Source organism: Carassius auratus, chromosome 29 (genome assembly GCF_003368295.1).
Source record: "Carassius auratus strain Wakin chromosome 29, ASM336829v1, whole genome shotgun sequence".
NCBI classification, from domain to species: Eukaryota; Metazoa; Chordata; class Actinopteri; order Cypriniformes; family Cyprinidae; genus Carassius; species Carassius auratus.
Window position 1 is genome coordinate 7622528 of NC_039271.1, and position 26929 is coordinate 7649456.

The 26929-nt window shown below is 35.7% G+C and overlaps 1 protein-coding gene across 1 annotated transcript in view; it reads right to left on the reverse strand.

The window, feature by feature from the left end:
- Positions 1-26929, reverse strand: part of LOC113047947 (cyclin-dependent kinase 17) — a 43977-nt gene that overhangs the window by 1805 nt on the left and 15243 nt on the right. Inside the window, exons 2-16 of the mRNA XM_026209387.1 lie at positions 21508-21656; positions 13795-13959; positions 9894-10027; positions 7465-7590; positions 5466-5522; positions 4499-4613; positions 4288-4382; positions 4149-4211; positions 3912-4035; positions 3070-3190; positions 2893-2990; positions 1484-1589; positions 1095-1137; positions 852-942; positions 690-767 (exon numbers count right to left, since the gene is read on the reverse strand). Coding sequence (XP_026065172.1) covers positions 690-767; positions 852-942; positions 1095-1137; positions 1484-1589; positions 2893-2990; positions 3070-3190; positions 3912-4035; positions 4149-4211; positions 4288-4382; positions 4499-4613; positions 5466-5522; positions 7465-7590; positions 9894-10027; positions 13795-13959; positions 21508-21634 — 1543 coding nt within the window. The 5' untranslated portion in view covers positions 21635-21656. The remainder of the gene's footprint in view (positions 1-689; positions 768-851; positions 943-1094; positions 1138-1483; positions 1590-2892; positions 2991-3069; positions 3191-3911; positions 4036-4148; positions 4212-4287; positions 4383-4498; positions 4614-5465; positions 5523-7464; positions 7591-9893; positions 10028-13794; positions 13960-21507; positions 21657-26929) is intronic.

Consider the following 26929-nt stretch of genomic DNA (forward strand, 5'->3'; position numbering starts at 1 on the left):
TTTTTTTATTTATAATATAAAATGTTATTAATAAATATTTTAAACAATATTTTGTATAACATATTTTTTCATAACTTATAATATTTTTTAAATATATAATATATAGTAATTACAAAATGTAACTATTAAATATTAAATTAATAGATAAAAGAACAAGGGGTAAGAAAAAAAAATCTAATTAAAAATATTTACTGTTATAATGTTTAAAATATATAAAACAAATGTAATCTACATATATTTAATTTCATATATATATATATATATATATATATATATATATATATATATATATATATATATATATATATATATATATATTTAAAAATGATATAATGTATATTTTTGGATAATACATATTTGTTATAAATGTAAATAATAAATGCAATAACATTTATTCACAAATATATTCATTATATACAATTTATATATAAATAGTATATGTAAATATATAAAAAAATAAATTTAAATGTAAATAATTTTTAAAGCACATAAGGGCTTATTTTTAAATAAAAATAGATACTTTTCTAAATACTTTCACATTAATCAACAGCTATTGGTCTGTATGAACATTTTCCCCTAGTGTCTGTTCCAAGAACTACTGACACAATTGACACTGACCCAATACTGACTACTGTAAGAGCATCTGAATATGAATATGAATACAGATCACGTATCAAACAAACACACACCTGTCTCTGGGTACGAGGAGTTCCGGTAACCGGGGTCCCTCTGAAGCTGCACTTCCTTCAGTGTAAATATGGATATGTCTGCAGAAGCACAGCACATCATGAGAATGAGGATATATGATTTATTTGATATATGTGTGTGCGCATGTGTATAAAGACACTCACTTTCTGGCAGTGTGTGCACACGCATGCCCAGACTCTTGAAGTAGGAGTGTTTCATTGATTCATCTGCAGAGATCCTCTTCTTGGATTCATACTATAGAGAAAAAAAATTAAATAAAGGATTTAATTTATCATGATGCTTTTAAAGGCTTAATGGAAAATGAGAGTGTTCAAGATAAAGTAATGGAAAATCTTATAATTGTTTGTATGTATTTAATACAATCCATTGTTCTGGCACATTCTTACCCTTAGAAAGGACAATAACAGCTCTATTCCTTCAGTATCCAACCTGTAGATGGGAAGGGAGGGAGAGAGAGAGATGTGACCATCAGCAGGTTGACAAATTAGACTGGTAAACGTAAGGAAGCAAGCAAACAGCCTCAGAAATTCCACAGGATATCCTGCTTTAGCACGTACATGGATTTCTAACACACACACACACCGTAGCATCCGCACACACAATCACATACACACACACAGTCCCAGGCTTTGAGGTCATGGTCATTTGTTCTGTGTGGCAAGACAAACACAAGGAAGCCACCGCAAAATCACTGAGCACACAAACTCATCACAAACACACTGTATGAAAGAGTGAAGCAGCACCTGTACAGACACACAGACATAGGTGCAGCTACCTGGGCGCATGATTGATGAAGGGCTGAGGCTTGTATTTGGGGAAGTTGTAGGATTTGAACTCTTCGATGGACGAGATGCCGGGCCAGTTGTCCTCTGTGGGTGTACCTGTTTCACACAAAGCCAAAATATCTTCATTTAGTACATAGCGAACACTTTCTAAACAGAGCTGATGTTAATGCATCTTAATGCTATGAACTGATATTGTGTCCAATTTTATAAATACAAAATGTTTTTTTTTAAAGTATCCACAATATCGATTAAAGAGCATTGCTAAAATATGATTTAAATGTATGCATTTAGCAGCTGCCTTTATTAAAAGCAGCTTGCACTGCATTCGATGTATTTTTTGTAATCAGTTGACTATGACCTTGGCGTTGCTAGAACCATGTAGTACTTGTTTGAGCTACAGTGAGAAAAAACAAAAAACAAGTTTGATTATAGCTTAAAAATTGCTTAACCTGTTAAATGTCACCCCATCCCGTATACGCGATGCCTACGTTGACTATACTATATTACAATCAAATCTAATCTAATCCTGACAAACTATATATCGTTGGAAAGGTCTAAGACTCCCAAATATATATTTTACCAATATGTTTTGTTAAAAATTATGTAGGAAAAGTAATAGATTAATTTATGACAAGAGTGCACCCTCAGAAATCTACATTACAAAAGGAGTTTTGACCTTTGTTTAAAAAAAAGACTTCCTCGTTGCCTTTTTCTCTATCACTTTTTAGAAATCGTCAGAAGCTATATAACACTTGAAAACATAAAATCTCAAAATTAATCCGTCAAAACCCATTTTAAAATCAGACACTGCATTACCATGAAAATGGTACATCAAAATCATGTTACAAAATGTTTTCAGTCATGAATTATAAAAATTTAGGTTTGTATCATGCACATTCAAGTCTATCTTCAAAAACGTAAGTGACAGTTAACAGGTTAAAACCTCCTTTTCAGGTCTTTTTTCAGAGTTTAAAATAGTTCAAAAATAGTAAATAGTATTTAAGTTCATTAAAACTAATTTAATAATAATACTAAAATAGTTTAAAACCTCCTTTCCAGGTTTTTTTTGCATCCTCATTCCAGGAAGCACACTTTAATACATCAGGTGAGTGTCAGGTAGACAGGATTTCAGCTGAACTGTGGTAACCTACTGTACCATGTGACCATGTGTGTGTGTGTGCACAGCAAGCATGGCAGCTCAGATGGTTGCAGTTTGTTTTTAAAGCAGGTGAGAAGCACTTCTGAGTCTGAACACCATGACACGTCTGGTGTGAGCGTGCGCGTGTGTGTGTGTGATTAATGTCGTAATGTCTGGAGATGAAGTGTGTGTTTCATCATACAGGCTCTGAATTTAATAATTTAGTTGGAGAGCAGGGTGTGAGCGTGTGTGTTTGCTCACCCAGTAATCTGAAGATTAGATGCAGCTCATCTTCAACGGTGGATCCCGGGAACAGCGGCCGACCTGCAGCCATTTCATAAAATATACATCCAACACCCCTGTGACAGAGAGAGGATAAGACAAGAGCATACAGTACAGGAGAGGCCTGAATGTAAATAAATCGACAGACACACTCACCACATATCGATCTGTGTGGAGTACTCAGACGATCCCAGTAGTACATCAGGAGGTCTGTACCATAAGGTCACCACCTCATTAGAGTAAGTCTTCGTGGGAACAGACTTGGCTCGTGCCAGACCTGCAAACACACACAAACATTTGTTTTTTTTTTTATTATATTTTAAAAAATTATTATATAAATCATTATGTTCAACAAAAAATAAATGCATAGCATATTTTTAATAAAAAAAAAAAAAAAAAAATGTAATGTATACTTTGAATGTCAAATATTATAATAGTAAAATAAAGTATATAAATGTGTATTCAAATTTGTATGCATTTGACATATTACACTTACTGTCTATATGTAGAACTAAACAAATTAATACATTTCTAAATTCATAATATAATGTACTTGTATAAAAAATTACACAATATATCAAATAAGTATATAATTATTTATATATTATTAAAATATAAATTTATGTATTTTTAAAATGCATGTAATATAAAAATCACATACATTTTAATTTTATAAGTTAATATATACTTTTCTAATTGATGAACATTTATGAATTACATATAACTAATGAAACAAAGTACATTATATATATACACATTTGTAAATACATAAATGCAAAATATAATAATGTATTTTGAATGAAAACTTAGTTAAATATATTAAAATAAATAAAATATATACAATTATATAAATATGATATATAAAAATATTTATAACCCATTTTCTAAACTGCAGTTATTTTTAGTGATAGTAGTGATGAAAAATGAAGTACATACTATATAAAATATATAACAGTACATGTTTTATCATTTATTTGACGGGATAGTGTTACACATACCAAAGTCAGCCAGTTTGAGTTCACCCCTTTCATTGATGAGCAGGTTCTGTGGTTTCAGGTCCCGGTGCAGAACCTTGCGTCTGTGGCAGTACGCCAGTCCTCTCAAGATCTGGAACAGGAAAATCTACAACCACACATGGAGTGCAGGTTAGAAGACCATGTGTTGCATTGCACTGATAACAAGCCAACCGTTAATGTTTATCCATTTGGTGTTAAATAAACCGATATGGGACAGACCTTAACATTGTGCATGCTCATGATGTTTCCACAATCATCCATGTACTGCTTCAGATCCTTATCCTGCAGGAAGCGATAAACAGAGTGAGCAAATGAAACAGAATGACACGCAGAGGAGCAGTATAGGACGTTCACTCACCAGGTACTCAAAAACCAAAGTGAGGGATTTGTCCGTGTGGACAATATCATGAAGCGTGACAATGTTGGCGTGCTTTAAATCCTTCAGTAATGACACTGAAAGACAGAAAATGGCAGATCGGTCAGGGCAATATCAACATCAGTATCTTGGCATCCAAAGAGGTTCTGAGGAGAGATGAGGAGAATGAGACACAGAGAAAGAGATTCCTTACCCTCTCTAATAGCTGTGCATGGAGCGCCCTCCTCGTGCTCCAACCGGATCTCTTTCAGAGCTACCAGGTTGTCCGTCAGTTTGCTCCGCCCCTTGAAAACGGTGGCATACGTCCCCTACAATACAGTTACAGTAACGATTAGATTTGGAAACAGAATTTTGGTTCTCAGAAAATGTTTAAGGTTCATCTAGGCTTTTTGTTGAAGTTATACACTAGGGATGTAGTTAAAGGATTAAGTATCAAACAATGTTATTGGTTTAAAAAATATATAAAAAATAAAAACCAAAAAGTAAAATGAGTGAATGAATAAATATTACTTCCCAATTGTATAAAAGAAGACAAAGACATATAAAGTATCTTATGTACAGCAATTTCCAGAAATTTGTTAACCAATACTCTGTTAAATAGATAAATAAAAAAAATAGTACTTATATCTTACATCACACAAGGGACGTATGCAATGGATTTATGAATTACTGAAACAAGTATTAAACAATGTTATTGGTTTATATAAAAAATATTACATCCCTATTGTACAAAAAACAAATAGTACTTTTTATGTACAATCACACAAGTTTTACAGTAGTTATCTGATTTATAATTTGTTAAAAAAAGAATCAACAAATGTTATTGGTTAAAAAAAAAGGAAGTTAAATAATCATGACTAATTAATTGCACAACTTAGAAAAAGAAACAAATTGTACTCAAAATAAAAATTAGGTAAGTGCAGTGAAATGATATGAAGACAGCCATCAGTGACCATGACAATTTCAATAACCTGCTTATTATCAAACATGTTCGGTTTAGAGATAAATACAGCAGACAGACTGTCCCTACAATAGCAGAAGTTTATGAAACTTCTGTGTGATGTTACATCCACTTCATTAGGTGTCCAAAACCACTGTTGAATCATTCATTACTTAGTACACTTTTAGATGCACTTTTCTGACCAGGCAAAATATCGTACCTCTCCCAACTTGTCCAGTTTGATGTAGGTCTCCAGTTTCCCAAAGCCGATTTCTGACTATAAAAAGAGAGTAGGAGAGAGATTGCTTCATTAATGCGATCTGGTTAATGCTGAACAGGCCTGCATGTGTTCAACAGACCTTATCAGTGAGAAACACGTGTCTGGAGTGTTGCTCGCTGTCTCTGATATCTGCAGCCAAAATCATTTCCCAGACAAAGCCATTAATCACACACACACACACACACACACACACAGTATTCAGACTCCCATGGGCACCAGGTGGCACTAGAATGCCAACATAAACCTCCTCTCCTTTACACACATTGAGGGTTGGAGGTGGGGACGACTTAGATGGATGACAGCTAATAACAATGGATGCCAAGAAACTCAGATGCGAAAGCAGGGGGCTTTTCACATGCAAAACCCATCATGTATGCGTCCAGCAGACAAAGAACATGGTATGTGTCTTTGTGCTCAACTGAGAGCACGACACAATGTTTGTAGCGACACACTGGGTTTCTCGTCCATGGGCTGGATTTATCTGCAGCAGTCCATGTAGTTTTGAAAAGCTTGCTGTGGACTGTGTACTCATTAACTAGAGCTGAATATTCTGCAGACGTAATCTTTCACTCTTAAACGGCTCTCCCTAAAAAAAGTCCTTTAGTCACCCTCAAGTCAATCCCAACCAACCCCTTTGACTTTTTTTCATCCATGGAACACAAAATGTATTCAGAACCGTCTTTTGCATTCAATAAAGTATGTACCACGAGTTTTGAACCTTCAAAAAAGCACTTTAAAAGTTGTCCATACGGCTTGTGCACTATATATCTACAAGTCTCATGAAGGCATATGATAGTCTTGTGAGTTATTCTATGTGATTCTCAAATCTCATTCGATTAGATCACATTTTGTAACCAATCGTGGCCCACAAAGTTATTGAACAGCTTCAGAACACTCCTGATATAGTGCAAAAGACATGGACCTCATAATTGGCATAAAAAAAGAAAGTTATGACAATTTTTGGAAATATTTAAGAATAGCAATTTTCTTTGTGGAATCTTTTTAATCTTTTATTGGATACAAAAAAAAATTGTTTTTCTTCTTTTCATATCTTTAACATTTGGTGGTGAAACAGGACCTGTATTAGTAATGTATTTGCAACACAGAATTGCACAAATAATTGTTTTTTTAGGAGTTTGACTGATCCTGGTTGTTGATTTCATTGCATTGATGAAAAGAAACATTGCAAAAAGTGACAATTTATTTAGTACAACGTGAGGTTGATTAAATGCTGACAGATTATTAATTTTCAGATGTACTGTTCCTTTAAATAGATATAAAACACACTCTATTGTGCATTTCACAGACAGCACTTGATTTTAAATTATGGTTTAAAAATTTTGTGGTCAGTAACTATTTTTGAAAGAAGTCTTTTATCCTGACCAAGAAAAGTACAGCAAAGCATTTATATTGGGAAATATGGTTAAAATGTAAATATTTTCTATTTAAATACATATATTCAAATGTAATTATTTTTCATGTCAGCTGAATTTTTAGCATCATTACTCCAGTCTTCAGTGTCACATGATCTTCAGAAATCTTTCACTTAGGTTGATTTGCTGCTCAGGAAATATTTCTGATAAGTGTTTTTTTTTCTTTGATGAAAAAAGAACAGCATTTATTCAAATCTTTTGTAACATTATAAATGTCTCTAATGTATATTTTGCAAATCAAAAGTATTATTACAGACTGTAAACTTTTGAACGATAATATACATTTATCTTTCTCAATGTTAAAAGCTAATTCTCTCAGCGTGACAATGGCTTATATTATGTATATGTGTATATTATGAAACGTGATATATTTGTTTCAGAGATAAAATGCTACTTCAATGAGGAGGTGTGTCATGTTTATGTGCTTTACAGAATAGCATTTGTAGTTAAACCATGTTTAATGTGGTTAAACCTTGATGATGAAGGGTTTATTCACGCGAACTCACCAGCGAGGCTCTACGTGACCGCCGGCTGAGGGGTTGGTCGAACGGTGGGCTGCTCAGCTGCAGCTTTTCAAGATAACCGTCAGGAATCCGGATATCAGCAGGCAAAGACAAGCGTTTATTCAGGTCCTGAGAATCAAATCACACACACATACGCAAACAAGTCAGTCGCAAGGGACAAAATAAGCTCTGTTCTTATCAAAGATTAATAACTGAGCCTTGGTGAATATTCATTTGGTGTGCATATCTCATCTAAGAGAAATGTGTGTGTGCTTGTTTTAAATAAGATTGTGTGGCTCCATAAAGCCATTTTCAAACCAAAGCATTAGCATCTTCCATTAATAACCCTCCATCACGCTTTGAATCTCCTCTATTTACATCTCTCTCTTGCATGGCTTTTTTTCTCCACCCACAGGCTACTTTTAAGAAGCTTGCAGCATGAATAATCTCATTAGTCCCATACTGTACATGTGTACAAGTAGAGCTTGAAAGAGGAGTGAATCATTTAACACACACACACACACATTTTATATATATATATATATATATATATATATATATATATATATATATATATATATATATATATATATATATATATATATATATATATATATATATATATATATATATATATATATATATATATATATATAGCATCATTACATTTCTAATAAGATTAATATCAACCAATTTATCTTAAATTAAGCACATCTACAATTCTCATTACTTTAATGCAATAAAAATCGTGCTACTATTTTAAGAGTTTAGACAAGATGATTTTCATGTCACTTTATGAGAATCTAATGAGAATCAACGAATCTGAGAATAATGAACATGACAAAATAAAACATCTAGATGCATGTCAGAGTATTGAGGAAAAAAAACAATAAAAATGACTAAAATAATAATAAGTAAATAAAATAATTAAAAAATGTATCATAAGATCTCACAAATATGTACGCAAAAAAAAAAAGAAGTTTGTAATGCTAAGTAATAATGCATTACAAGAAACTATCCAAGCCTTGGTGATTAAAATATATTTTTAAACCAATGAAACTAAGTACAACAAATTCTTTAATGACAAACTTCTTCATTCTTTATTACTATTTATTTATAATGTAACTAATTAATTATATTTATTTTTTATTACTATATATGGATATTATTTTATGTTATTACATGTTACAGCAATTAGATTTTGGTGGCAAAACTAGCTTAAATACTCTGAAAATAATGTGATAAATACATACATTTCTTTATGCAATTTCTCTTTTTTTCCCTCTTAATGTCTAAGGAGTAAAATGTGACCAGACACCACTTTATAAGATTAACCAATACATTGTTAAATGAAATCTATGTATTCATTGGCTTTAAAACAGTGTACGTAGTTGCAGTGACCCAATTCATACAGCAGGGGGCAAAAGAAGACCGGAGACAGTAAGAGTGATGAACACGTGCCCAAATAACTAGCTTGGACTGAGGTTTGCAATTAAAACCCCAGAATAAGAGCTTTAAATGCTTTATGTGTGACGTGAGTGTTTTGAAGTATTCAGGTTAATTCTGAAGAAAAAAAAATGCTTTCCTATTTCAAAATCCTCTAACAATGTTATTCAAACCCTCTTTTAACGATCTACTGCAGAGAAAATAATAGACAGTGCAAATGGAAGGAGCAAGAACACATAGATAGAATCCATTCCTTTTTAGATGCTTGTGTGCAGCACGACATAAAGCCAGATATTAATATCAAACAGCAGACCAACCTTGCTAGAAAGACGCAGATGTTAATGATTCGAAAATCACAGTCTGACACTGCGAACCAAATGCAACGCCTGTTTCCAGTGCTTTTCCTGGAAATGCCACATGATGCATCAAAATAACGGCTAATCAGAACATATTTGAAGTTCATTACGTAGTTATGAAGAGTGGGATTTTGAAACAATGAGATTTCACAGTGGGCAGAACTATGCAATCTATTAGCATAGACATAGAACTATTTAGACAAAAAAGAAACCGGTTTGATTTACAAAATGTTATTTGTTGTGGTTGTGGCTGGATAAGACAAAAACTAGGTAACTGACATTAAAAACCCAAAGGCTCTTGAACTGCAGAAGCTCCTCTTATATAACATCTACAGTTGCCACAAAACCTTCAGATTTCTTTAGAATCGGCATGGAGGAAGGGAAAGAGAACAGCCGACAAACAGGACGTGGGAGAAAATAGGAGAGGATGAGGGAGAAAACACACCAGGAGGAATCCCTCCACCTACCCAAGGCCAAAAATAAAGCTCTTAGTAGTGACACATCCCCCAGTCTGAAGCTCTCAAGGTAACGCTAACCACACGCATGCTTTCTGCTTCCTCCTGTGAATAAATGAGCGTATGGCGGGTATGTGCTGCTGATTAATTCATGGCCACACGCGGTCTGTCTTACCTCCATGGATATGCGGCGGTGACTTCTGGTGCGGAGACACACGCCGGTGGGCGATTGCACTTCGTCCGAGGACGTCCCTGAGGCCTGATCGCTCTCTCCATCTGAGCCCATCTTCAGATTCTCATGAACAATGTCTGGATGAGAGGAATAGGGGGTTAGGAAATGAAAATGTGTTATTTATGTGGTGTGAGGTGCTACTGCTCTAATGGAGGAGTGAAGGAAAGAGTTTCTGGGAGCTTTTATTAGTGTATACACATGTACATGGCTGAATCTCAATACTTGCAATAGTTCCCATTTACTTACACTATAAAGGAATGCATGTTTGATTATAGTTAGGCAATTCTATGCGATTCATTTGTTTTAATAGCACAAGCCATTCAGTCACAAACTGTAAGCATTTACAAGTACAAGTACATTTTTATGCCGTTTTTATCTATTATGAAAAAAAAGGATTTATTTCACTTTATTTTGATACCCGTCCTCTATTTGACTTTTCAATTTGTAATGAGTAAATTAATAAAATAATATAATTTGTATTGAATAAAAAAAAGTTGAAAGTGATTTACATTTTATTTTGTTAAATATTGACAACTTGACCAATAAATAAAAATACTAAATTTTTTTACATTTTGCTTTCTTAATCCAGATGAAAGTCATCAAAGAGTTGATAACAAGGAGTCTTTTGAATTAATTTTGAGACCAGCCTCTTTGAAACAAAAGGTAAATGTAAAAAAAAACTGAAATACTATTATTATCATATTATAGTAAACTGACTAAACACAATAAACGTACTATTTAGGATAAAGTGTGGGTGTGTGTGTGTGTGTGTTGGAAAAGCAACATGTGATTCCTTCATTTCAGTGTAAAAGACCTCATTCATCCTAATTCCCTTTAAAAACACACACATTCATACCCGTGTACATAAAACGACATATACACAGCATATCAGGCTGAACGTCTGTTAATAATTTTCCCGCAGTTCTTGATATTCATGAAAACCAGTCAAACATGACACAGACACACACGCTCTATTCACATTCACCTATGCCACGATTCCTGAGAAAGACACGGATTACACCGAAAACAAGAGCGTTGTGAAGGGATATGCACTGTCCCATGTGCTTTTTGTTTATACAGCACTTGTGTGTGAACTATGTCCTCAACTCTTCTCGATTACATAAAAGTATGATCCGGCTTATCGGAGCTGTCCTATGGGCCAAATCATGATGTAATCAGGGTTTAAATACCACATGCACATTTTCAAATTGAAAACCAGCAGCCATGAATTAAGAGTCCCGTCCAGTCAACATGTTCATGTGAATGTGTGCAGTCTTTTAGTACTTGGAAAAGGGGTGGCTTAAAGTCAACAGAAAATAAAGATGTTCCGGAAGAAGAGCGATTACTGGGAACTGGAAAAAGTCTAAAAGTGTGGTCGTGGCTCTGTAGTTTTATGACAGCCTGTTTGCTGCTGTGCGGCCCCCTCCTTCCTCACCTCATAAGGAGGAGTCCCCCAAGGGTGACATATCAGACCGCTCTTTTATCTGGCCGAGGCAGTAAAAAGTACCTAACCTGAGGGCCATTCATTATAGCACATCTGTCTACAGTTTGTCCACTCTGATGTCTTCAGACCAGAGGGGGAGAGGTGAATCTTGCAGAAACTGTCCGAGTCATATTTACACCAAAACCACAGAGAAAACCACAAATGTATTTTTTATAACGAATAAAGCAATGACAATATATTATACCCATTAATTATTATTACTGAGATAAATTGTTAATATTGTTGGTATACATCAAGGTAGCATTTAATATACTGAATTTATTGTATTCTGAAAATAATATAAAGTGAAAATAACATAAGCACAAAGGCAGTAGCCCAATAAAATTGGTCTAATATCTTTGTCTTTTTAAGACAAGGTACAAGTCCTCAAGTCCAGCTTTTTAATTGACAATGAGAAAATGAAATAAAAAAATAAATAAAATGCGATTTTATAAAAAAAAAAAAAAAAAAACGTCAGTGTAAAAAAATCTTAATGCTATGATTTGGCTTAATTCAAATTAGGCTTCATTGTTTATGTTTTTATTATGTTTTTATTTCATTCTTTTGGCTTTGGGGTGAAACATGACCCGGACATTTCTTCTTCGAGAGCTGAGGAGAGATCAAGTTTCTGACTGGTAATCGCTGTAGCCTCATTTCTGCATCCCGTTTCAAAAATGAAGTCTTTGAAACAGCGAGACGGTGTGTGTGGTGTGAAAGTGCAGGTAATGTGCCCACTTTATTTTTTATCTGTCATATTGTGAGAAAACGAGTCGCTCTGCCAAATAACGCCATTTCCCTCCGTTCACTCTCTCTCCCTTTCCTGCCTTTCATCTTCTTCCACCTCCTCCTCTTAACATCAGAAGCGCTGTGCTCTTTCATTCAGTCAAGCCTGAGACAGCCTCACTTGTAATTCTGTCTGTCTCACCCCATTGCTCCGTCTTCTGCTCTCCTCTGCTCTTCTTTTACACACTAAAGCTGTGAAAGTCTAGAATGTGCAGTGTTCTACTTTTCCAAAAAAGAAAAAGTGTGGCACGGAAAACTCCTGCAAGAACGAAAGTGGGTCAAACTCTAATAAACTCCAGACTGTCTTTGAAATCACTTTGACTTGAAATGCATCCTATTGGAGGAAACTCGAGATGATAATTTATTGAATGCATTTACATTACAGCTTACAAATTCACAATCAATGAAAAAAAAAAAAAAAAAAAACAGAAGCTCTGACATCACTGTTAACAGGTAAGAATGTGGGAATGGGGGCTGGACGCGTCTGGACTTGTGTCTGAGATGCTGGTAAACAATAACCTCATGTATAGGAAGCTCCACACATGAACACATTCACTCTGAGAGCAGCCTGACGGAACCCTTCAAATGTGACACACACTTCTTTTTCGATCGCCTCCCACTGACCTTCTTCTGACTCACTTCCTGTCAGTGTGTGTGTGTGTGTGTGTGTGTGTGTGTGTGTGTGTGTGTGAGTGAGTGAGTGAGTGAGTGAGTGATCGCCCACATATGCAGTTGCACGCATGCACACCGGAGTTAGACATGACTGCTCCCATGACGTCAGAGAGATAAAGTTGAGCGACCCACGTTAATCACATACCAAGATTCTGCAGAACTCTGACTGATTGTTTAATATAACTGTAAACATTTTTATAGAGAAGACTTCCTTGCTGGCAATCAAACACATTCAATAAAGTGAAAGTGGGCGTGGTCTTAGCAAATTTGGGTTGTAGGTGAGGGTGATCCGAGTCATTCACGTCAATGTATGTTCCATCCACACAACTCCCAAAAAATATCAATCATTAACCAACACAAAAGACTGAGTCAAATATTTAGAAAATTAATACTAATACATCATCAGAATGACAATTAAAAAAAAAAAAAAAAAAAAACATAGACCTGGCTCTTACCCACCTAGAAAATAAAGACTCCTATGTTAGAATGCTTTTCATCGACAGCTCAGCATTCAACTCAATAATCCCACAACAGGTCATCAACAAACTAAACCTGCTGTAATATATATATATATATATTTTTTATGTAATTCTAAAAAGCTTTTATTAAAATGATAGAAATCCTGTAATAATGTCTAGTACTATTCAAATTCTGTAATAACTTCATTTATAATAGGTTTACAATTATTCAAAATGTTTAAATATTACAATTCATATCCAGTTTTTGTTGTTTTGTCAAGTCTAATGCAATGGATTATTGTTGCACATTATATTGAACAGTCAGAATGTTAATGGAGGCATTTTTATCTTTTTAAAAAACGTGTTTCATGCTGAATCCTTCTGAATAGGTCTTTAAATGGTGACTCTTGAAAACAGCCTGTAATGTGTGTTATGATTGGTCACTCACCGAGTCGGCTGCCGTTTCGAGGCATGGCCATGAAGGACCCCAGACTGCCCCCGATGACACTGTGCGGTCGGCGCAGGGGAGGCTTCTTAAAGGAGCCCGTGTACTGGTGCAAAAACGAATGCATGCTGTGGGACGAGGGCGGCCGGCCGTTCCTTACAATGGGCTCTGAAATAACAACGAAACCTCCATCAGTACACACATAAAACATCTGTGTAATTGCATGAATAGATTTATATCATCACAGAAGTGAAGCAGTCAATATTTAATTAAAATCTGTATTTTTCTACATGAGGTTACGCTGAGGTCGAAGGGAAGCTACAGCAATAAAGGGAAACTGGCGACTTTCTAGAAACTGGAGATGTCTTGACATAATCACCAATATATCTTTCACTTTCTATCAAGCTGAGTGATGCTGGGAAGGAAACACTTTCTGTGCTTTTGACTTTTAATCGAAAGGCAAACCAGACATCGCAAAGGTGTTGCTATAGCAACATTTAAACCAATAGGAAAGCAGCTGTTTATACTGGAGCCATCTGAGCCAATCGACACAGGGCATGATAAAGCAATCAATCAAACTCAGACAATCCATACTCAAGTTTTAATCAAAAGGCAAGTTAATCATTAAATAGCCGTTCATATGACAACACACGTGCCTATCAGATCAAATATAAACTGCACAACTTTAATCAATGACTGTAGAGGTTATATAACCTGCGCACTGTGGGTGTTCGCGTGTGTGTGTGTGTGTGCACCTGTGTCCCTCCCACCTGTTTCTGCTCACACCACCTGTCCAGTCAACCAACCCCTCCTTGGGCTCACGCTCACACACACACGAAAAAAAAACAAAAAACAAAACAAAACCGGTACACACACAGCACCACAGTGCTACTGTATTACATAAGGAGATAAAGAGCTGCTCTCTGGGACGTCGTGATCTAAAACTCATTCTAGCCAAGCACACTCAGACATACAAACACACAAATAGCGAAACTCTCTGTCTCAAAACAACCCAACAAAACTGCCTTCTATTTAACCCATCGAATGTCCAATGAAACCACATCCACCTAGGTCCAATTTGATTTCTGGGTCAAATATTGAAAATCATGCAAATCCTGCACTCTTCACAATGCTACTAACGGTTCTAAAGTCTTCCTAATAGAAAGTGCTTTTTTTTCAAAAATACGATTGAATACTGATGTAAAAAATGAAGTTAAATTTTAACTGATGATTTAAGTCGTTTATTTCAGTCACTTTCCTTTTTTTTTTATTTTTTTTATAAGTCTTAGATAATCTTCGATATATAACCATTTTGGGTCAAATTTGATTAATAGATTTACAAACAATATAAAATTGCATCACAACGACCAGACAGAAAAAAAAATATTTTGTGATTTTATGAGAAAACTCCCCTGAACATTTGCTTTAACCGGGCTTGTATCCATATTTTTTTGACAATGTCAAAATTTCGTTTGGTGTATTTTATACTAAAAACAAACACAAAAGAAGAGACAAAAAGTCAAAAATGCAACTGCAGTCCAAAACCATTTTAACTTCTAACATGACTGAAACAAAAATAAAATGCAAAACCAAACCAATCCAAACCTAACCAAAAAACAAAACAGGCTTGATTTTATTCTTTGGGGTTTGACGGCATGGTAAAAACTGGTCTATTTATAAAGTTTGGAGGGGAATAGGAGGGTGTCAGCAAAAATGGAGTCATTTCATAGGCAGAGCAAGTTATTATACTGTGATGAAAGATTCTGAAGGCAATCCATTTTGTTCGCAGACTTTGTTTTGATGCCTGAGCATGAAATGCTGATGGTGTCGTATCTTCATTTATTCAAAGAGCACTCTCTTTTTTTGCTGTGGTCGCTCTCTCTGTCTCTCATATCTTCCCACACCACAGCTGTGTCTCTCATTACAACAGGCCTTTCAACCTGCTTACTAAGAACTATCCAACAAAACACCAGCCTCACACACACACACACACACACATGGATCGGTGTGGCGCAGGTCTGATCCATCCGAGCCCATGTGGTAAAGTTCCACTAACGGCCAGCTGCGCACAGGGACATTAATTCCATACAAGCATCATGGAAACTCCGGAATGTTCCACGGCCAATGCCATGGTAACGCTCAACAGGTCCGACTGTGACGATATGCAGATGCAGGAACGTCCCGCCGACAGCATCGGTGGGGTGTGCGGTTACGACAAAATAATGGAATTTAGTCAGACATGAGCTATTTTCACACTACTGAGAAAATATCATGATGGTTTTTTCAGTGCGTAAGTATATAACATGTAAACTCTATGCCTATCCTGTCTTGTTGCTAAGCAACAGCGCTCCTGAGGAAATATTTCATGTCAGCAGAAGCTCTTGGGCCCAAAGCGAGGTTTGGGTCTACGGTTGCTGTGTCGACAGTCTCCAGTGACGAGCTCTTAGGGGTCTTTGTGCAGCACCCTGACATCTATTGCTGGTACCAAAATGAACACAGCCGGACATAAATTCACTCTCTTTCTTCCTTCTTGAGAAGGAGCATGTCTTCAGAGAGTGTTTCAAATGGAGGGGAACTTACGAAGCACAAATAAACACAAAACCACACGCATGACTAAATAATAAGTTTAGCAAGGCAGATGGGGCACATGACTGTCCTGTTCTGGCACAACCAGACCACAAACATCAGAAAAACAAAAAACAAAAACTGGGTGAAATTTGAGGAAGCAGTACGGAAAAACAACCGTCCATCTTTATTCTTTTTTCATATAGTATCCATGTTTTTGAGATATTTAGTGATTTTTTTTTTTTTTTTTGTATTAACAAATTAAAGCAATTATTTACAATAATAAGAACAATAGCCACTTTTCCACTGTCGGGCCAGTGTGAGCCAGTGCTTTAAATGGGCCGGACGGGGTTAATAGCCTCGGACCTGTAGCACGAGGCCAAAATAGCGCTGCACTTCCACTGTCAGACCAGAAGCTCCGCTGCTTCACTAAAACATGCCCTTTACATGCCTCTCAAGAACAACATCATTTCACCAACAAAGATAAGTTATCGGAAAATTAATAAGAAATAAGTCACTGGAACTAGCGCAATCACAGAATGAACATGATAAAAGCGGCCGTTTGTTTGCATGCTTTGATAAATATTAAAATCCAAAAACATCTATGTTTTACTATAATAAAGGATACATTGATCATAATGAATTCATCAGGATTGAAAATTAGTCACACAAACATAAAGCTTTATGAACATAGCCTCCTATTCAGTAGAGTCACAGTAGCTTATATCACATTTAGAAAGAATTATAATTTCTATATTTTTATAAAAAGCTCCTGAACAAAAAACAAAGGCTATATAGAGCTTAACTCTCGAGATGAGACTTAATGACAGATAAAATATGTAACTAAATAAATACACGATTATGATCGAGAATGAGAAGCTGATATTATATCATATCAAGCTTGATTTCTTCAAATGGTAGTAATTACCATGTTTACTATGGTAACATTAGTGTGCATAGTGTTTTGCATCACTTTAATTATTTCTGCCTTGTATGGTGATTATAATCAACATTGAATCAAGTTATTTCAAAAAGTCACTGCTGACTGTGATATTTGATATCAGCTGTGATATTTGAAAGTGATATTTGAGCTCAACTTAGTTTAAAAAGTGTTTAATGCTGGTGTTGCAGCTGTTATCTTTCTGAAATGATCCACAGCGCAGACGCTCTCCAGACACGGAGAAACTCTGCCTTTGTTCATAACCACTCCTCTAGCCCCAGCTGGCCTGCTTTGGCCCAAGGTTTTCGTGTAATTTTAATTAATAAAATGTGCTATGTTGCACACATGCACCAAAAAAAAAAAAAATAATTTGGATTCTTCTATGTTAAATAGTGCCTCCTGCATTTGGCATGCTGCTGACTGCATCTATGACTGCACATTAAAAAGTTAGATCCTAAAATTTTATCTGAAACCTAAAAGCAGTGTGGAATTTTCTTCCGAACAGTTTTGAACATTGAGACGAAAACGTCCATTTGTCTGGTCTCGTTTCCATATTACATGCACATCTTTCCTGAGGGTAAAGTGAGACTATAAATCAAATAGCTCATTTACTGTATAATTAAAACAGAACTTTTCAATCTCCAAATAATGATTCTTTCAGGTGTCCCAACAGACCTATGAAAAATAAATCCCAAACACAAGTTTATTTATTTTAAAATAATGATTATTTAAAATGATTAATAAAAAATAAAAAAGACATCAGCAGAAATCTAACTGCCATCGCAGTGCAAAATATTCCTATGAATGCTATTCCAGATGAGCTGCAGTGACTGAGGATTAATCTTGACCAGGATGAAGGCAGCAGAAGTTAGAAACTCTTGCTAATGCGCGGATTTAAAGGAAAGAGAAGAGAGCGGCATAAGATCCTTACATAATGGCCGGGTCTTCATAAAACATTCATTAGTCTGCCTAAAATAAAAACGGCTGGGTCAACACCACTGCCATTCCCCACATTCAACACACAGACCTAAAAACAACCACAATGTCAGTGTGAGTATGCATGAGTGGGCATGTTTAGACTGCTGTGTACATATCAGTTAAGTGTACTGGTGAAAGAGTGCAACATTCATGTTAAAAAAAAAAAAAAAAAAAAAAAAAAACTGCATTTTCTGAATGCTAGTGTTGACCTGAGGACATTGTTAGTGAGTTAGTGAGAGTTTTTACAGCTGTCAGACCAATGAGGACACCGTTATAAATGATAGCGGCTGCGATGCATCAGAAGATGAAGATTAAGGCCAGGCTCATCCAGATATAAAGTATGCACATAGGTTCTGTGCCAATCCTTATAAGCTGTCTCGCAGTCTACATAGACAGCTAGCTTCTAAGGTAAGAATCTGATTAGTTGGTCTCAACACATGGTAATAGGGCCTGTCGCACTAAAGTACTGGGAAGATTTTTTGCGCAGTACCATTTAAAGGGTTCCATTCGCACTGACAGTGTATACTATAAAGTGTCATAAGCTGATCAACAGCGACATCATTTGTGCACGGTGTTCAATAACGAAAAACTAATACCTCAAAATGTACATCAGTTTGCAGTTTTCCCTATTACTAGCGTGCCAATGTCCGACCCCTGGTTTACAGTATGTTTACACAGTGTTTTAAATCATGGTGAGTGAGGCAAATTGTATTTTCCATGATTCAGTTTCAAATAATTTAATTCAAATTTACTAAATATTATTAAATAATTTAATTTCAGCTATGTTAATGCATGTATTTTAATTAAATAGTGTGGTAACATGTAAATCAGCCTGCTCTTTAAGATGCTGCCATTGGCCAGTAAAAAAATAAATAATAATAAAATCATTATTGGTTGACAATTAATCTATGCTAAATATGCTACAATACTATACAAAACAAAACAAAAAAAGAGCACACACAAATATTAGTCTCATAAGTGTTATTAGTTTCATTGTACAGTCTGAATCAGTCTGCTTGATTCAAGTCCACCCGTCAGATTGGCCCGAAGGCAATGGTGCTAATTTAGCCAGTCTCTCACAAGCTGTCACATGCTCCCTTCCTCTCATTCTCCTCACAGGGGTGTCATTGCTGTTACGTAATTACTAGCTAGCTGAACATACAAGAGCAAGGAGAAGAAAAAGCACTTTGAGGAAGACTGTTTTCCTTTTTTTTTAACTGAAATTGCATTGCTTTAGGCATTCGGGCTGACTGACTGTATACGGTCACAAAAATAGCACAGGCTTCAGTTATGACAGATCAGAATGACAGGTTTTCAACACTGCTTCAAATGGTTGTGTCAGGGTGACTAATGCGAGCTAACGTGGTCAATACAGGTGACCCACAGAAAATAAAATATCTGGGTGTCAATACTGAGCAAAGAGAGAGGCAAGGATTATTTCGGGGGCAAACTCAAGTTAAGCTCAGCATCTGTGGCATGATGTTACCAAAATAAATGAAAAAAAAATATACGTTTACAGTAAGACAAAAGAATTTAATAGGGCCAATGCAATAGTACCAGTCTTATTTTAGTATTATTCAGATGCTATTATAATTTGTTAATATTTATAATTAGATTTTGACAAGACAATGTTAACATGATTAAAAAAAACATGACAGCAATAACTTCCATTGTCAAATTTTTTTCCCCAAAATGAATTTGTGTTGATAATCACTGTGCAATCTCCATTGATTGAGCTTAACTTGTTTTACTACATTATATATATATATATGTATATATATATATATATATATATATATATATATATATATATATATATATATATAGTACGAGTAGATTACATACAAAGTCAATGCAAAGACACGATCAGACGAGTCCTCGCGCGATTCTAGAGAAGTGATGACCCGCGTTTGTCGTGTATATCCCATAATACTAATCTTGTTGGTCGTTATAATAGCATACATTTTCTGTAAAGATACAAATCAAAACAACTCACCTGTCGAGTAAAACACAAGCGAGATCAGCATCTCTTTCTAGTTAAAGTTTGTCACGAAGCTCTCTCGATCTATAAAATGCAACACCGATATTAATCCTCGCTCTTTCTCTCTTCTTGTCCCAAACTGCTCTTGGTTCGTTTGTTTTGACCGTACGTTACATTTACGGGAGCTGTCCTTGTCGACAGAACCAGCGGCAGATGGTAAACCGTAATAACGTTCCATAAAGAAGTAACACAATCAACCATAAAACGTGCAAGTAGTAGTAAATAAGTAACAGCTTGAAGCAAGCTAGTGGTTTGCTGGACCCTACTTCAGCATTTGTCCACGACACTGTTGTCACGTGGTTTCTACATAAGTAAAGGCAGTAACAAAGGGGAACTAACGTCATTGACAGGCGACTGCACGGCCCCGTGTCACGGTTTAGAATGGGAATTTTCTCATAATTTACAAGTAGTTGAAAACATTAGATATATTGTTAGTAATCAGCTGGACAAAATATATAACACCAGCCTAGTGGTTTTTGGATATTTTACTGCAAATATCTTACAAATTGTACCTTTAAGTCTAAAGGGAATAGAGAAGTAAAATATAAGAGTTCACAAAAATACAAGTCTTATAAGTCTATATAAGTAACTTATATAGTACCTGAAGTTTTTATGAAATAACTATGCATTCATTCAAAGTTATTTTAAGGAATTAAATTAAATACCCAAGATTTATTCCTATACATTTGGAAAGAAATACAAGGGTCCACTCACTACCCGAGAAAATCTCAGAGGTCAGACCAAAGCAAACATGAAGGCGTCTTCACATATCTGCAGGAATGCAGAATATTTGTGGTTTCAAATATTAGTGTAGATACACAGTATGTTGATATAGCAATATATAAGTGAAATAAAGATGAAATTGTGGGAAAAAGTTGCAATATGCATGTTAAATACGAGCAAAATGGGTTTTCTACAGCGTTACATCAAATAATAGATTTTATAAATGTCGTTTTTTTTTTCTCAATTACTTTTGAAATCAAATCTAATAATAATTTTATAAAGCCCTTGCGTCCCGAGTCATAACACCGCTCCTGTGGACCTCTTCCAGGTTTCCAGAGTTCTTGTTCCAGGAGCTAATCAAAGAGCTAATAAATCAGCCTTTAATCTGAACTACTTAACATTAACAATGACCCTGCACAAACAATACAGACACAGCAAACAATATGAAAGGTACAGCGTACACACTCACCACTGTCCATGCTGCTGTTCTCCTCGATGGTCATCTGTTCCGCCAGCTCTGACAGCGATTCATCGATCGTCTGGCTACCACGCAGGGTGAGTGACAAACGTCTCTTAAACCTCTTCATCCTCTCCATGGGCCCCTGAGGCAGGGGGGGCCTGCGGGACACACAAACACAGTGTTAATCATCAGCAGCATGCAAATATCTGTGGGTCATGCAGTGTGTGAAGAATCCTTTTCATTAAAAACTTAATTTATTACTTTATTATTAAGTCCAGTGGCATTGTGGGCTGAGCGAACCCCATAGTGTGTGTATTTCTGACTCCATTTTTGAGAAAAAAAAGTCACCGACAAAACCAAAAAAAGAACAAGGTTTCATAAATCATGCCTTGGCTTGTACACATGCAAACAGTTTCAGAATATTTTGTATTTGTATTTTAAATGTTTAAGAATAGGTCTAGGCTATGGCATGGAAATTATAATGATCTTAAGTTCAATTGAAATTAGAGTTTTGTGGCTTTCAGTGCATGTCAATAAAAAAAATTACTGTACTTCTCTTCCAGGAAAAAAGATTAAAATACTGATGACTCAACTAGTACGCACAGGCATATACTAATAAAATGTTCACTAGAAAGAGAACATCCCATCCCCCTAATGCTCATCCCTGACTAGCAGATGAAAGAAATTATGGCTTGCTGATGCATTTTGAGCAGTGATAAACCTAATAGTTTATTTACTTTCCCAACCAACAACTGCTAAAAATAATCATCAATTCTGAATGAACGAGTATTGATTTCAGTGTGGTTTTAAATTAAGAGTCCTTCACTATTTTACACCCCAACTTCCTGTTTCACAAGAAAGAAAAAATGCTCGTCAAACCATTTCATGGCGTCTTAAATATCTACTGACTAATAGGAAGGCCTCAATTAGGGGTGTGTGTGAGTTTGTATGTTCCTGTGCGTTAGTTTTTAAACTACAAAGCAGGCCTTTAAGACTCAAAAGTGACAAGAAAAAATGAAAAAAAAAAAACTCATTAATAATCCAAAGGCTTTTAATTTAATATTCATGAGACAGTATTTTGTTTTTATAGGCACATGGTTGTGAATTTTTAAAACACACACACTCCCACATGCACCACAATTCCTTTTACAACCAAAGCATTTTCTAAATATATGATTACAGCAATACAAGACACTGGGTTCATATATTAAAAGTCAACACAAAATTAATATAAATATATATATATATATATATATATATATATATATATATATATATATATATATATATATATATATATATATATATATATATATAAATATATACACACACACACACACACACACACTAGGGGTGTCACGATTCTCCAAATCCTCGATTCGATTGCATTTTCGATTCTAAGGTCACGGTTCGATTCGATTCTTACATTTATTCTCTTTAAAGCACAGATTGTCATTTTTCAAACTAGACTTTTATGTAATATAATATCTGACCTTTGTTTGCAATGTACCACATTACACTGTCAAATTTAAAACTTTTATTAACAACATAATGTAACAATAACTTATATCTTTAGTCAATTGAAAACTTAAAATAAACTGCCATCCAGTTTCTCTTTTGTAAGTGCAGTCACAAAAGATGACATTCAAGTTCATAACAAAACAAACAAAAACAATAAAAAATGACTAAACTAACCTTCAAATATTACGATGTATCTATTTAAAAGATTAAAGATAAAACACTTGTTAAACACTTCACTGTCATTCATTTAGATTTATTTATATATATGTGTGTGTATATATAAGTATGTGTATATATAATATATATTATATATATATTATTTAAAAAATTTAATAAAAGTAATAAATCTAAATACTGAAAAAATATTGTCTCTCTCTCACACACAATTATTAAAAATAAATTGTTATCCTAGTCTTACATAGCAGTTGCCATTTCATAGAATGAATAAACTACTCCAGGTCATATTTTAGCATGATTACAGGGGTTAATCACATCGTGTCATACATAACAACTCCTAAACATAAAATCATTCACACTGGGTTTCTCTAAAGGATTTTACTACAGCTTTAATGTGTGTGTGCTTGTGTATTTCTCTCAATACATGCTTACTTTGCACCATTTTAGGCAGGAAACACCTTGCTATGGGAGGCAGCAGGACTCTTTCTGTCCATTGTGTTTCCACCGTCAGACTTCACACACCCAAATTCACACAGGACTTGAAGGTCCGTTGTGTTCATAAAGCGAGGTACAAATTAAACCCTACAAGGTTTTCCTAGTCTATCCAAATGTAGAGTACAGACTGATAACATTTGTGCCTATACGAATAACCTGAACACTGTAAACGTACACCGAGACGCACAAAAGAAGACCAGGTTACAGCAAGATGGATTTTCTCAGGTGGAATCTGATTTCAGGACACTGCAAAGAAGGAAAAGTGCATCCAAAAAACACAGATCTGCCCCCATCTACAGGAAATGGCTGGTCAGAGCCTCTACGATTGGTTCCTTTCAAATACAAATCACGCACACGCATGCACACACACCATCTGTCTATCCGACACAGACTAAATGACAGAGGGCGACGAGCCCTCATATAAAGAATTAGACTATTACAGGCCAATATAGCACAAACAGACAGGTAAAAGTGCATGCTGATGGAGCGCATCTTCTCAAACTGCTGGTATCTCATTCATATATGCAGGACAGCAGGGTCCGGACACACCCCATGGCCACAAGCGTGTGTGTTCATGGGCTTGTGTTTGAACAGTTGGCATTCCTGCCAGGCCGGGGCACAACCAGACCAAACCCACACATCCACACGCTTTAACACTCGCCAAAAATCACCATCATGTCCATCCAGACATTATTTCCCATCATTCAGTCTCAGAGTTTGATGTTTGGTCCTACCGGGACTTTACGTCATAAATAATAGATTTCTATATAATAAAAAATTTACTTGCGCGCACACACATTAATACATACATTAAATCAATAGTCGTGCATGCCTATTTATTATTTAAATACATTTTGTCATCTTGGTCTTATATTGCGGTTGCAATTTTTTTAAAGGCAAAACACTCTTAATGTAAAAGTACACTCATGCATGGCTTTTGGTTTTTCAACTCAATTAAACAACTACAATCAAATCGCAAAAGTTTTTCTTTTCTTGGTTTGTCCACTTCTCTTTTGGCGTAGGGCACTGAAACTGTTGTTACAGTGATACGATGCATTCATTGCAATTGAGCGAATGGCATTGGGACAGTGCTGTCTATTGTCACCCTGCCCCTCCCCCTCCAGCTCCCATCAATACCCCCCCCGTCCTGGTGCAATACCCGTCCCCAGACAGCAGCTCTCCAGGGATCACGCTGATAAGAAAGTGGACTGCTGGAGAGGAAAAAGCAGGCCGCATTGAAACTGATACTGAAAAAATATGCAAAAATAACAATGTAATAAATTCCTGTAAAGCAAAGCGGAATTTTCAGCATCACTGCACCAGTCTTGTGTCACATGATCCATCAGAAATCAGTCTAATCTGCTCATTTGCTGCTCAAGGAAATTTATTATTGTTATCAGTGTCGAAAATGGCTGTGCTGCTTAATAACTTGTGGAAACTGTGAGTTTTAGGATTCTCTGATTACACCCTTTGCAACATTATAAAATGTCTTTACTGTCACTTTTGAGCGATTTAATGTGTCCTTGTTGAATATTGTGTGAATGTGTAAAAAAAAAAAAAAAGGAAAAGAAAAGCCAACTCCCAGGTTTTCTACATATAAGTTCACATGAACTTTAATTTCCATCAGACTTAAGCAATAATTTCTCTTTTAAAATGCTAATTCTTTAGTCCAAATTACATTGCACGAGTCTTCAGTCAAAATAACAGAAAAGCTATGAACTAGACATATCAATTTACCAACACCAAGTATGAGCAATAAAAATATCAATGCTTAACTTATCATGCATATTAATCATATCAATAAATATCAAGTTCAAACAGACAAACCTAAAGATCTGTTCTGCTTGATCTTTCTATTTGTCTCCACGAGTAGTGTTACAGTCGTCCAATCATACAAGAGCACAGCAATCAAACGCCAGGAGAGAATGTTTCCATCCCCCGGGCCGGGATTAGCCCACCTCGCAGGGACGCACTCCTCTTGAGAGATAAGGCGTCTTTGTGTGGGATTGAGAGAGCGTATAACCCACACCAGAACAAAACCCTCATGCGTCTTCTGCGGGCTGGGGGTGACAAAGGAACAGATAATACATCCCAATCTTACATCGGCTCCCTGAAAACAAACACATACACTTTTGCGCAATTTGCACACTGCAGAGCTTGCAAACAAATCCTTTATACCCAATAACTTGCTCACACATACAAACAAACCACCAGGACTGGCGCTGATGAATTCTGGGACGACCCCTGCAGCCGGGTGGCACGACGGGCCGAGGGTAATTAGAGCAGGAAGGCCTGACATCAAACATCACACCAGCCTCCAGCCAGAGGCATCAAACAGCATGCTAATTAACCACAACCTGGAGACACCGAAACTGGGTTACGCCAGTTAAACAGACACGCTCACTAAGATGTACACAAACACAATCCCTTTAGCATTAAACCTTCGGGACAGTTTGTGGTGCAGACACCTTGAATCATTTGGTTTATTGAAGAGGTGTACAATTACTTATTTTCCATACAATAAAAAAAAAATAATAATAATAATGAGCAGTACAACTGCTTTGACCATAGATAATTCTGAAGGATCATGTGACACTGAAGACTACAGTAATGATGCAGGAATAAATTACATTTAAAATGTATAATATCTTTTAGTGCTGCAACGACTCGTCGGCGTCATCGATTACGTCGACTACAAAAATACATTGACGTGCGTGAAATGCGTCGACGCGTCACACTGTTTGTTTACATCTCACGTAATGGCATACTGGGAATGGAGAAAAGTTGCATTCTATCACAAAAACAGAGACCACTGTTATCAAAAATATGGGAATACTTTAAACAGAGGACAAATAAAATGGCCCTTTGTTCCCTTCACCGATAACCGATATGGTGGACCACGGCAGCACAACTGCGCTGCACGAGCACCTCAGAGGAAAACATCTTGGCGCTCTCCGGTGTTACGGTTTAACTGGTTACCGTGTGATCTGGTGACCAACTTCCTGGTACAGGTCAGATATTCTTGCGCTTGCGTTAATTTTCTTTGCCTCTTTATTATTTTATACTGTTAAAACTTCAACCACATTGTTTGAAAATGAATAAAGGTTGAAATATTATATTAGAAGTTGTACTTATATATATATATTTTTTGTAAAGTTATACAAAGGATTCATTAGCTAATTAAAAAAAGAACATTAGATTTTCATCATTATTTATTGTAATACAAATAATCGTTAGA